At 38.3% G+C, this 13,824-nt stretch overlaps 1 protein-coding gene across 5 annotated transcripts in view; it reads right to left on the bottom strand.

The window, feature by feature from the left end:
* Positions 1-13,824, bottom strand: part of TTC27 (tetratricopeptide repeat domain 27) — a 177,008-nt gene that overhangs the window by 66,914 nt on the left and 96,270 nt on the right. For all 5 annotated transcript variants that reach the window (XR_009544117.1, XR_009544118.1, XM_060169348.1 and 2 more), the window contains 2 exons: positions 11,784-11,879; positions 9,039-9,161 (listed from right to left, as the gene is read on the bottom strand). Coding sequence is in view for 3 of the 5 variants with exons in the window: in XM_060169348.1 (XP_060025331.1) it covers positions 9,039-9,161; positions 11,784-11,879 (219 nt within the window). In the remaining 2 variants the exon portion in view is untranslated. The remainder of the gene's footprint in view (positions 1-9,038; positions 9,162-11,783; positions 11,880-13,824) is intronic.

The raw sequence follows: 13,824 nt of genomic DNA on the forward strand, positions 1-13,824 counted from the left end.
CACTCTCTCCAAAATGTTCTATTTTCTCTTCCCTCCTCCACTTATCCACTCAATTTATATAATTTATTACCAAATAAAGAACTAAAAAAGATGTGCCCAGTGAACATAAATAAAGCACAAGGGCTTGTAATATCACTTCTGCAGTGTCAAAATGTGGGTGGTCAGAAATCTTCACAGAATGTGAAAAGCTTTGGTATTTCTGGCTTCCCTACTGGAAAACACAGATGTATGTTCTTACACAATACAAGAAATTTGTCATCTTAACATCTATGAAGTAGGATAAAAATACATTCCCAAACATGCAAAGGCATACTTCAAGTGGCAAATGGCTGCAATGAACCTGGGGTGCCTACAGGAACCTGCAAACCTCAAAGACCATTCCCTTACCCACACATATATACATATCTTACATATCTATTTTATTTTGTAATTCCACACAACTAATTACTATTCTTAATACAACTTTACAGCAATGACTAGGCACAGTGAATCTCAGCATAAAATTAAGTCAGCCAAGACTTACACAGAACCTTATGAATTAAGGCTGGAATAACACTCTCCTTACTCTACCAGGAAAACCTGCAGTGCTTAGAGCAAGGGTCACTCACTCAAATGCCCAGAGATTCTTGCCAATTATTGAGAATGAATAAAGTAGGCTGGCGATTGAACATACAAAGGAAGGAGCCACTCCTCAACTCCAGCCAGTTAGCACAAGAATATGGGAATTTGCCCCAATGTTTCCACATCATTTGATTCCTTAAGAGAAGAAATCTAGATTTTCAGATGAAATTGCCTGAAAATGCTTACTCTAATTTTTTTTCAAAACACTATGTAAGCCAAACAAAATACCTCTCGCAACTTCAGATTTAGAAAATTAAACTCCCACCCTACAGTGGACATCAACTGCTCTTTTTCCTGCTCAGCTCTATTCTCTGATCTTCTGATTCCCCTTCCCTGAGGGGAAACCATTCCATGTGGTACAGGTAGGGCCTATTAGAGGCAAGGGCACATGCCTCAGGCAGTTCAGAACTTTTCTGTTACAGCCATGGAGTTGACTGTATTTTTCCAATGGGATTACTAACCTTGAGCTTCCAGGGGCCATCTTGTCTGGCTCTTTGAGAGATAACATCATCTCAGCCCCTGGATACGGCTATCATGATGGGTCTACTAGAATTTTCAGTTGCATGAACCTATAAATTCCTTTTTTTGCCTAAGCTAGTAGTATATGTTGGTTCTCTTAAAACCAAAAGGGCCCTAACATGTCCCTAGAAAACTGTGTTGCATAATTCATTCTATAGACTTCGAACAATAAGAAGATCTGTGAGGGACTTCCCTGGTGGTGCAGTGGTTAAGAATCCACCTGCCAGTGCAAGGGACACGGGTTCCAGCCCTGGTCTGGGAAGATCCCACATGCCGCGGAGCAACTAAGCCCGTGTGCCACGACTGTTGAGCCTGTGCTCTAGAGCCCGCAAGCCACAACTACTGAGCCTGCATGCCACAACTACTGAAGCCCGCATGCCTAGAGCCTGTGCTCCGCAACAAGAGAAGCCACCGCAATGAGAAGCCCGCGCACCGCAATGAAGAGTAGCCCCCGCTCGCTGCAACAAGAGAAAGCCCGCGCGCAGCAATGAAGACCCAACTCAGCCAAATAAATAAATAAATAACAAATTTATATCCAAAAATTAAGATGAAGAATTAGATGTGAAATGTACCTAGCATTTTGTCAGGCACACAGTAAGCCCTAAACTAATGTTTGTGTTTTTTCTCAATCACTCCACTGGAAAACCAGACTGGAAAGCAAGATGCTTGAGGCTTCACTACTAGGAAGAAGGATAGAAACTTGACACACCTTCTAGAAACATTAAAATTTTCTATAAATAATCATATTAGTCACTGTGTACAGTTTCTCCAAAGACAGAAGAATTGCTGTTGTCAACTGTTAAACAGGTGTTTATGTAACCCAGGTGTTCATGTAACCCAGGTGTTCATGTAACAGGACTGGAGGAAGTAAGGACAAAGGGGAAAAGTACTGATGCTACAAGGTTAAAGCTGAATTTTTCCACTCAAGGCTGATTTCAACCAAACATCAGTTTTTTATGAAAATGTGTGGAATCACAGGAGGAGGCCCTGTAGATCTCACAGAAAGAATCTGTACAAGATACAAACTGAGTAGAATGTTGCTTTATAGAAGGATAGCAGTGGCAGAAATATTTTGCTGGCCAAGTAGAACTTGGAATCTACACACTTCCATCTTAGCATCTGTCACACTATACTAAAGTATTCTGCTCACAAATATCTGCACTATCAGACTATAAGCTCCTTGGAGGTAACTTTTTTTCTCATTCTCATCTTTGGAATACCATTGCCCAGCACAGAGCAGGTACTCTATAAATGTTGGATGAATTCAACTGAAACTAACACTGAAATCACAAAGGGCTTCAGACTCTAAATAGAGACATAAAAGATTCTTCCTATTGAGAACAAAGGGAGAACATTTTGGGGACATGCTCTGGCTGACATCAACACTGAGCATGACTAAATTAGGAATGATCTAACAACAAGTTAGTCCTAGCAAACAGAGAGGTCATACAGCAGAATCTGAATTTCACAGGCCCTTCTCATGCAAGTGATCACACCTAAGAAGTGACTCTCCTTAGGACTAAAAATACCGAGGAGCAAAACTGACAGCCTGAGTTCCGTACCCTGGTGATGTACCTTTTGATCAAACAGTCCAGTGTTGAGAGGTAACTGAGAATTTTAGATATATGCAAGAAAAAAGTTAATATAGTAAAAAATATGCCATATTGGGACTCACTTACATTTATGAAGGTATATTTTTTTACAAGCTGTTATATGGGATATTCGGGTTTGAAGCAGGGACCCTACCCTAAGCACACTAGGATTCCAGGAAGCACCCTGTCAGAGACAAGGCCCTGCATTTGGGGTAAAGAATATGGGTGAAAGTTCAGTTCAGTATCTAATAAAAAGAAAAATAAAACATTTCAAGAAAAGTATTCCTACTTGAGTCAGAAGGAATTATCAAAACAAACTGCCCTTCCTGGCTGCGATTTGGGCCTTGATTTTGTGAATGAGAGGAAGGAATTAAAAATTCTAATGTGCGATAAGAGTGGCCCTCATCTGACACTGCATCTGGTCAGTATGTAGGTTGGGGAATTGGTAGACCAACAACTACAGGAAGCTCTCCTGGCAAAAAAATGAAGGTGGGGAAATGAGCTCTAGACCCAGAGATGGTACTAATTATAACGAGTGCATTTGAGGACTACAGAAATGACAGAATTAGGCTTAACAAGTAGAGGTTTGCTCCAAGGGGACCAATAAATGGCAGCCTAAGAATTTAAAGTCATATTATGAATTAGATTTGGCCATCTGACAATAGCTTCAGGTTTTCAAAAGTGTGTGTGTGTGTGTGTGTGTGTGTGTGTGTGTGTGTGTGTGTTGTGCGTACAGCTCAAACAACTTTGGGCATAGTCTAACTCAGTCTTTTCCTCTGAAGCACAGACGAAAATGGATTCTAATTTTTACTACTGCAGAGACTGTTTCTCAAAAACAGGGAGCTGGACCACTGGAAAGGTTCTCTACTGCCCTTGACACAGTGAATGGGACGAGAGGGCAGAACTAAGAGAGCACCAAAGAACCTTGTACTCTTATGGCTGTCACAGACAATCCTTCTAGCAGAAAGGCAGTTTATCCCTAGCCTACATTCTTGTTCTGTGAGAGGCAACTGAGAGGTGAAAAGTACAAAACACTTCATCTCAGCCCAGTCGCTCACTCCCCTTTTCCGTGGGGTGATGCCTAGTCTTATTCACTCTCTGACTGAGCCAACTATTCACTAACCGCTCTTTACATTTATGTGTGTAACTGCACCACGCTCTGGCTTGATTTTTCAAAGGGTACCTGCCAACATAAATATTCCAGGTCCAAGATAAAACAGAATAATTAAAAACAGCCCTTGTTATCCAATTAGCTGATCATCTCCTATTTGTACACCAAGTTATATTTTCAGTTGTTTTGCCTATCTTCCTCATTCAACTGAACACAACAGGTTTTAACTTATAAATTGACGATCAAATTTTAAGGGATTAACAACAACCGGGATGGGGGGCAGATGCTGGGGAAGCAGTGTGGGCTTTAGAGGAAAGGAAGGTCTGAGCTTGGATTCCAAAATCTGCCACTGACTAAGGCTAATCAGTAGAGTGGCAAAAACAATTCATACTTTGTAGGCTGTTACAAATATTAAATGACAGTGAGAAAATAATTCTATAAAGAATGTAGTACATAAAAGGCTCTCAAAATTGCATTACATAATAACAGCATGCTCACAGTATCTTAGCATCTGCAGAGCAAAAATAAAAGTTCTCGAAGGCTCCTATTTCTATTCCTAAAATTAAAAGGTTGAAATGAGAGGGGTGAGATGTTATAATTTGTTTTTGGAGAGAAAATATATAGCAGGGGTTGGAGAGGTATCTTTCACCACATGTAAAGTCCATAAGGAGTGTCTACTTGGAGATTTGCTTCAATGCAATCACTATTCTACGAACACCTACTAATCATTCATTCAGCAAATATATTTAAGTTCTCCCTAGGCTCCAGGCCTGTGGTAAGTGTTGGCGAGACAGCTATAAATAATATAGACACAAGTCTGGCTCTTAAACAGCTTACAGTTTAGCAGGTGAGCTAAGCCAGCACACGAAGGATAAAAGCACTGCTGGGTGTTATAGGAGCACACAGGAGAATATCACCAAATCTTCAAGGGAGATTTCAGGGAAAGTACACTGTAGGAAGCAATCACCAAAGAGACATCTGAAGAATAAGGAGTGAGCTAAGGAGGACAAGTTCTAGACAGACAATAGCATGTGCAAAGGTTCTGAGGTCAAACAATGCTGAAAATTCAAGAATTACAAGTAGTTTAGTCCTACCAGATCTTTGGGCACAACCTGGATGAGTGAGTACAAAGGGGGGCAAAGCAGAGATAAAAGAGTAGGTAGTGACTTCCCTGGTGGTCCAGGGGTTAAGACTCGGTGCTCCCAATGCAGGAAGCCCGGGTTTGATCCCTGGTCAGGGAACTAGATCCCCCATGCCGCAACTAAGATCCCATGTGTGGCGACAAAGACCCCACATGCCACAACTAAGAGCTGGCGCTGCCAAAATAAATAAATAAATATTAAAAAAAAAGTAGGTAGACAATGCAGTTAGCAAGGTAAGCAGGAGTCAGATCATGAAGTGAAGACCATTCACGCTAAAGAGCTCTGAGTTAATCCTGGAGACACAGGGAAGTTCCTGAAGAGTCAGAACAACATGATCAGATTTGCCTTTTAGGAAGCTTACTCGACTGTAGTGTGAGAAAAGAACATGTGGGAACTCTCTTAAATCATATAAAGAAACTATCTTAGAAAACCCCAACCAAATGTTAAAAAGAATCTCAGCTGTTTTAGAAATAAAAGATTTACTTGGCAATTTAAAGGAAAAAAATGTTAAAGCCCAAAGGCTACGATGATCTGCAACTGTAGCATGATGAAAGATAAGGCTCTGCATCTCAGGTAAGCCTTGTTTCCTAGAAACAAGAGAAAATAAGAGAGGTCCCAACCTGAATCTCTCCACTTCCTTCCCCCCTGCCCTCTCCAGGCAGCTTACGCCTGCTCAGTCTTTTGTCTTTTCACTTATGGACCCAATTTGAGCAACAAAATAAAACTTTTGTTATAGAAAAGCCTTGGGGAAACTGCAGTGTGCCAAATAGCCTTAAAAAATTAAATGCTAGCAGATGAGAACCAGTTCTGACCCCAAGGTCAAGCAAAACTAATCTTGGCTATTTTGCCAGTGGTCATTAAATAACGAGAATTTCTGTAGGTAGTTTCTAAATTAGAAAGTCTGAGATCTTACTAGTGGGGTGCAAACATGAGCACCAGAGCATAATAATTAGACTTAGATACTTTTCCGAATTTGCCTTTCAAAAATAAATTATGCCATTAAGCACTAAATGCAAGGATTAAAATTTCACAAACTTCTACTTAAATCAAAACGTGGTGACAACTACTGGCACACAAGCAAACACTAAAAGAATCTTAGCTGTTTTAGAAATAAAACATTTGCTTCCAACTTGACGCAAACGTTTTTAGGGTCTATGATTAAGCTGATCTGTAAATACAGCATAAGAAAAACAGGTAAGGGAAGTCTTTTATGTGGCAAATAAAAAGCTAATATCAAGATTTTGAAGGATGTTTGGCTGTAACTCACAAAAGACTTGAGACAAAGTAAATGACTATACATTCCTAAAAATTAAAATATGCACATTTTATAGAGTGATTAAAAACATAGGAGTTTATCATTACTATAAGACATTTCTTATAAGGTTATGTGCAAATTTAAAAAATAATAATACCACAACTACTTTAGGAAACATAGTCAAATCCATTCCATAGTCCATCCATCCAAAGGAATGGACTCATTATATATATTTTTTTACAATAAGAGAAGGTCTCTACTTTCCATACTTTTTAAAAATAATTAAATAAATTTAATATTTCAAAATGTGCTTTGGGTATTTGTGATTCACCAACTTGCTTAATTATTTCAAAAATCACTATTTCAAAAATTTCCATATTTTTATATACAGTTATTATTTGTTCACTGACCGATGTGAAGAATGATGCAATGGGAACTACATCAATGGTATCCTGGGAGTCGAGATACCATTCATCCATTCATTTCTCTGTTAAACAAATATCTGAGTACTACCTGTGTGCCAGACAATAGGCACTAAAAAAAAAAAAAACTTAAGTCCCTGAAGAAACATAATACTATATTTCATCAAATGTGAGATGCCATCAATAGTAAGACTAACTCTTAACTAATAAAGAAAAAATGCGGGCTTCCCTGGTGGCACAGTGGTTGAGAGTCCGCCTGCTGATGCAGGGGACACGGGTTCGTGCCCCGGTCCGGGAAGATCCCACATGCCGCGGAGCGGCTGGGCCCGTGAGCCATGGCCGCTGAGCCTGCGCGTCCGGAGTCTGTGCTCCGCAACAGGAGAGGCCACAACAGTGAGAGGCCCGCGTACCGTAAAAAAAAAAAAAAGAAAAAACGCTTTCAATTAAATTATGACACACTGCCATGGATGAATCACATCAGCCTCTCAGTGCTTTGATATTTTTTAAATCTATTCAGAAAAATTTGGCAATTTTTCCTGCCCTCAATACACTGCTTGAAATTTTAAGTGGCAACCATTTTTTCACAGATCTCAGTACAAAACACAGCTTCATTTACTTTGGGATGTCTTCCTTTCTTGGCTGCCATAAAGCTTTTAGTGTTATTAAAGAAAAGTAAATGGAACTGTGATGATTTTGCCAATGGCACATGTTCACTTCACTAATGCTAAATTCACACCTCTTGACCTTGTTTTGGTCCTTTACTGTGTGTTCAATAACTTTGTGTTTCAACGCCATATCATAAGGGAATCTTTTTGAAGATATATTAAATGGCAATTAAACCCAACATATGTAGAGCTGACACTGTGTACATAACTCAATTGAAATGATGATACTAAATATAGCTACAACTAAACTTGTACAAGCAGAAGCAATTACAACCTGGCCAAATGGCCACCTGACTGACAGCGACTGACAGATGCCATCAAGCGACAGATATATTCCAAAGACGTTAAAATGTGAAAAACATTATGTCTTAGAATCAGTAATAGCAGCAAACACTCACACAGCACTATGAGGAAAGCACCGTTCTATGTAGTTTAATACATTATGCCACGAAAACTTGTAAGGTAGATAGATTATGTGCCTCTAGATGAGGAAACTGAGGCTTGGGGGCTAGGGGATGTTTGAGTAACCTGCCCCAATATCACAAAGCTAGCACGTGCCAAGGTTAGCTTTTGAATCCAGGCAGTCTGGGCTATGCTTTTAACCATTACGTCATGTGGTCTCTTAAGTTATTCATCAATAACTAGCTTTGTGACCTAACCCGAATCGTTAGAGACTCCTTTCCTTACCTGGAAAAGGAGAAAAATGGAACGGATGATTATGGAGCCCTTTCCCAGGATGAAAATATTATAATTCTATAATCTTCTATAGTAACATGTTATCACCATGGTAGTCTCTCACCCAATACAATTCAAAGACCTTCACTGACATTAGTGATTAGTGAAAGGAATGTAACTTTTACTATTAGTCTAAAATACACACACTGAGAAAGGTATTAAGAAACAGACACACATGTACCACCATTTCTCTTTTTCAGGGTGACGGCAAAAGGCCGACTGTAGACACAAATGATCCAATTTGTGGGTTTTACTCTGCCTGTGTACTACATTTATGATAGAAATTTAGCCATTTAAAATTTTAATCCAAAATTAACAAATGATTTCAATGTGTCCATTGAACATACACACACTGCATAGTCCTTTTTTCTTTCTTTAAAAATTCTTTTCATTTATGAGGGAAAAAAACAATAGATTAATAACAGATGCAAATATGGCAACATCCTCTCTCTTGACCCAATTTAAGGGTGGAATTAAATGTGCATTACACACTTGACAACTCTTCTGCCCCAAGGCGGGGTGGGTTGTCACACTCTTTGGATTTTCTACAGGCCAAGCCAGCTGCCCTCCCTCCTAGGTAACCTTCCTTCAGACCCACAGCCTCTGATCATAAGGCAACACAATGGTGCTTAAAATAATTCCTAATAGTTCATTTTGAAGTTGTCTACAGAAGGAGAGTTAATAAAGGAAAGAGATCGCAAGGTGCAATGTGTTTAAAGCTTTCGTTATTTATTCACAAACATCAAATACTGTATCAGTTTTGGGCCTTGCTTTTCTCTTTTATATACAGATACACATGCAGACAAAATAATCTGCCCCAACGGAAATCAGAGAAAACATTAAAAAGATTTCTGGGGAAAAAAGTGAAAAAAGGAATATAAGTGAACTGTTGGCAAAAGTAGGCTTAAAAAACAAGTGAGAAGACGCTCAAAGATGAAAGGCCCTGGCCAGTACACAGAATTTTACTATGACATACCTTCCCATGCTGCCCAGCTCTTTCATAACAAATGACAACATCTTCCCACATTTCTAGCTTCTCAAATATCTGAAGGGCTGAACTGGTACATCCCAACTCAAAGAGTAGACTTGCAAGCTGGCGCTAGAAAATCAAGTTAAAATAATGAACAATCCTTTACACAAAGACAGATTCCTATTCCACTTGTAGGTATATCCAATCTGCCATTTTAAGCATCTGCTTACTGTATTAAATGCCTAATTTCTACAATTCAACCTCTACTAATTAGTAATTTGCAATCATTCAATACTTACCTTTACTTTAGCAAGCCTCTTTAGAGGGGGTAAGGAATTAAAAAACAATATAGGAACTGTTCAAAACACTCAATATTATCAATTTCTTCCCAAGAATTCAGAACTTAAAAGGCAAAATCTGTATTTCTTCATTACCTAGAGATTCTATATAGGACAATCTCTGTTGTAAAGCTGATATCCAATAAATCAATTTTTAAAACTCTAGTTAGAATGGCCATTATCAGAAAGACAAGAGATAAGTGTTGCTGAGGGAGTGGAGAAAAGGGAACTCTTGTGCACTGTTGGTGGGAATGTAAACTGGTGCAGCCACTACAGAAAACTGTATGGAGGTTCCTCAGGAAGCTGAAAATAGAACTACCATATGATCCAGTAATTCCACTTCTGGGCATATAGCTGAGGAAAATGAAAACACTAATTTATTTTAAGCACATCCTAAAAAACTTAGCTACTAATTTCCCAGTCCTTGGCAGATAAAAGGGTGCAAATTATGGTAAGGTGAGTGAAGGTTAAATATACTCAAAAATAAACATACTGTATATTATAAGTGATCCAACCTGCAGGAATAGAAAAACAATATTAAAAAGGTTTAAAAAGTAGGTGAGACTCTTGAAGGTCTGGTTTCAAAATTCAATACATATTTAAGAGTTAAGAGGCTTATGGACATGGAACATGCAGGACTAACAAACTTAGAAAGTAAAATGAAATATGCCTGAAAATTATAAGCTAACATATTATCGAAATAAATAAAAGGGATGGTCCAATTCTTCTGTATCCTATGAAATACAAGAGAATTTGGCTATTTTAGAATATGTGGTTGGACATTTTCAAAACCTGAACATAGCATGCGGGAGCTGGAATAAGTCTTAATGCTCATGTAGTAAGTAGTTTAATCTTTTCATTTAATAGATGAAGAAAGTTATGACATCTAAGCTGATACGATCTTTAGCTAGCAGTAAAGATGAATTCTCTTTTTATAATAAACTACGCTGTTACTTCTTGATCTTTAAAAATAATACATAAAGATATGGTTACTCCCTATTATGAAAGAAAAATGATTTAATTTCTTAATGAAAGAGGATGTTTATCTAACTGCCCAAATATCCTAAAATCCACAGCTTCCTAAGCAGATAAAATAAACACTTAGCCTACATCCTAAATTTATTTGAACAGTACTTAATTTTCCTAATGGTTCTGTTCAGAAACAGAGTAACAGCTACACCCTCAACAGACATGTTTTGTCACAATAACAGTCTGAGAGGTTTATACACCACAAATCACACAGTACAAAGCACTTAAATTTCACAGATCAGGGTCAAAAACATGCCAAAAAGTTCCAATTTTTAACACCTTCCTGATGAAGAAGCTACTCCTTTTGAGATGATATAACAAAGCTTTTTTTGTGCCTATGTTTTACTGAGATGCCTTCAATAGATAAAATGAATCCCAATGTGTAATAAACCCCCTCATTTACCCTGTGCTTAAGAATATAACCTACTCTCTAAGAAATCTTATGATGGAGATTCTGAGTCACTGAATTGTGGGTTGGCATTTATAGTTCTAAATCACTGCCTATGTGCCTAATCCACAAGAGAGGACAGGAAGCTGGTTAAAATGACAATAGTTACTAAATCATCTAGAAATTTCTGGCTAGCATCATTTAACTCCACTTAGCCACTCTGCACCATAGCTTTCACATCTGTAAAATGAGGCTATTTCACAAAATTGTTGCAATAAAATAAGATAACGTGTGTGAAAGGCAGAACAAAATGTGTACCTCATAATAAATGTGCAGTAAAAGCTGGCTGTTATTATTTGTAATAATTACAACCCAGTGGAGATACAGGAAAGGAGGTAAACTAGACTAAAAGTTGGGAAACTAAAGATGTAGTTCGTGAACAGCTATATGATCAACATTGGAAAAGTGTAATTAATTGTACTGGGCCTCAATTTTCTTTTCTGTAGAATTAAGAAACTGGACCACATATCTTAAGTGGCCTTCAGTGCTTAAAATTTTACAAACTAGAGAACCGACGCCTCTTACACAGGAGAACCATGGTGTGGGAGCTAAACTAGGTATTCTCATATCACTAGAAAGAGGAGAGTAGTTAAGGGTATCCCACAATATCAAGTATTGAATAAATGCTTTCCTTTACCTTTTGTACACAACTTGCTTATAAGGTTCATTCTTTAGCAGAAGGTCCTTAAAGGGCTTTTAAACATTGAAAATGAAGACTTCTGTGGTTCTAGTTGATCTAGTTTAAATTTTTTTTAATGTTATAAAAGTCTAATATCACTTTACTCAAATAGCAGTTTGAAGTAACTGGCAATCCTCAGCTAGATACTTTTATCCTTTTCACTGAAATATTTGAAAACTCAAACATAAACATCTAATGCGTTTATCTTTCAAATGCGAAGTATTTTCCATACCCAATGACAACAACAACAAAAATACCTGAATGGCCCAATGAGGTGGCACTTGACAGCAATAGAAAATCTTCAGACGTTCCAATACAGACGTAGTCTTATCTTCAAATTGGTCTGCAAGAGCCTTAAGAGCATGTATCATAATCAGAATCTATATGTGCAATAAATTTTTAATATAAACAAGATTCTTATTGCAAGTTATACAGACATATAAACAATAAAGAACACAAGTTACTTTGATAAGGTGATGGGATGTGTGAATTTTTTCTTGAATTTCATTTTTTTTTTTTTTTTGGCTGCATTGGGTCTTCGTTGCTGTGCACGGGCTTTTCTCTAGTTGCGGTGAGCAGGGGCTACTCTTCGTTGCAGTGCGCGGGCTTCTCACTGTTGTGGCCTCTCCCGTTGCGGAGAACAGGCTCCGGACACGCAGGCTCAGTGGCCATGGCTCACGGGCCCAGACACTCTGCGGCATGTAGGATCTTCCTGGACCAGGGTATGAACCCCTGTCCCCTGCATCGGCAGGCGGACTCTCAACCACTGCGCCACCAGGGAAGCCCAGGAAAATAGTTCTTTAAATTGAGGTTTCCTATAATAGTTCTTTCAAAGAACTAGCCTTATTAATCAGCCTTTTTACTTTTTCTAAGAAAAACTGTTCTTCAGCATATCTATTTCACAGCCATACTGTCACTGTGACAACGGCACTTTCTAACATAAATCAGAGAAAAACTACATGAAGAACTTCATTTAGGAATTTTCTAACGAATAAAGTGAAATCAAAGCATGTGTCTATTTGATCACAGAGGGTGAGTTCTCTTACTCTTCAGCAAGAGAGACATAGGGCAGGACATTCATTCATGTGAGACCACCCTTAAGGTGCAGTGGACAGCTTCAAGCTGCATGCACTGAGGAATCCCTCTGCTGGTCTGAAATACCTGCACTTTTTTTTTTTGTACTAAGTAACTGAACCTGAAGAGGCTATGTCAAGAAGCAGACCAACAAGACCAAGATGGCTGACTCTGAGCAAAGGTACCAGGGCCAAATGCAAAGCCAAAGGCTGGCACTAACTGGTAGTCACGTGATGAGTCATCACAAGACCCCACATATTCAGCATCAAAGTGAATGCAGATGCTCGGGAGTCCTAGGCAAATACACAGACAGTAGTTCCATTACCGTGATCATCTTCACCTGCCTCCTCATTTGCCATACAGTACGCATATATGTTTTTTCTGTTTTATACGGAGACCTCTCAACTGTGAATTATCATGACCTTTTTTGCATAATGCAGTGCTCAAATTTTCTTTTTTTGGCAATTGACTAGTTTTCACAGGCCTATCTTATAAGGATTAGATGGCAACAATACGTCAACGTTAATTTTCTGATGTTAATGCACATATTGTAGTTATGTAGGAGACCGTCCATGTATTTGAGGATGATGAAGCTCTATGTTTGCAACTTACTTTCCAAAACTTCAGGATACAAAAGACAGCTGGTCCTGTACTTAAAACTTTTCTGTAAGTTTGAAATTTTTTCAAGTTTTTATGAAATTAAAATTGAAAATTTCAAAAACAAAAAAAAAAAAGTAAGAGGTAGCAAGTTCAAACTTCCTCAGGAGAAAGAAAAGGACAAGAATCTAACAAATCCCACTATAAGTAAGAGGAGACCAGTTTCTGAGCAGGGGAACTGCTCCTCAATTGGGGGAGAAGGGAAGTTCTCTATATTATAATAGGTGGGAGATATATTTGTTAGTCTAAGAATACCCTGCAGAATGAGAAAACACTCATTACATCACTTCTTTGACAATCCAAGATGTTATTCAATCAAATCAGTCAGAACAAACTGAGTCATAACCAGACTCCTAAACCATCTTGATCAAAATATTTTTAAAGCTTTCTGGCCTTACTTCAGAGAAACTTAATAGCAAAAAGGTTGCATGCTTCTGCCCAAAGCTATTTAGTTGTAGGAAAGAGAGAAGAGAAGAAAAACCTCTGGCTGAATACATATGGTTACAATACATAAATAGAAGGTTCACTGAATTACTTCATTAAGGGGGGCAAATTTTCCCTTTTATC

The sequence above is a fragment of the Lagenorhynchus albirostris genome, chromosome 13, assembly GCF_949774975.1.
Source record: "Lagenorhynchus albirostris chromosome 13, mLagAlb1.1, whole genome shotgun sequence".
NCBI classification, from domain to species: Eukaryota; Metazoa; Chordata; class Mammalia; order Artiodactyla; family Delphinidae; genus Lagenorhynchus; species Lagenorhynchus albirostris.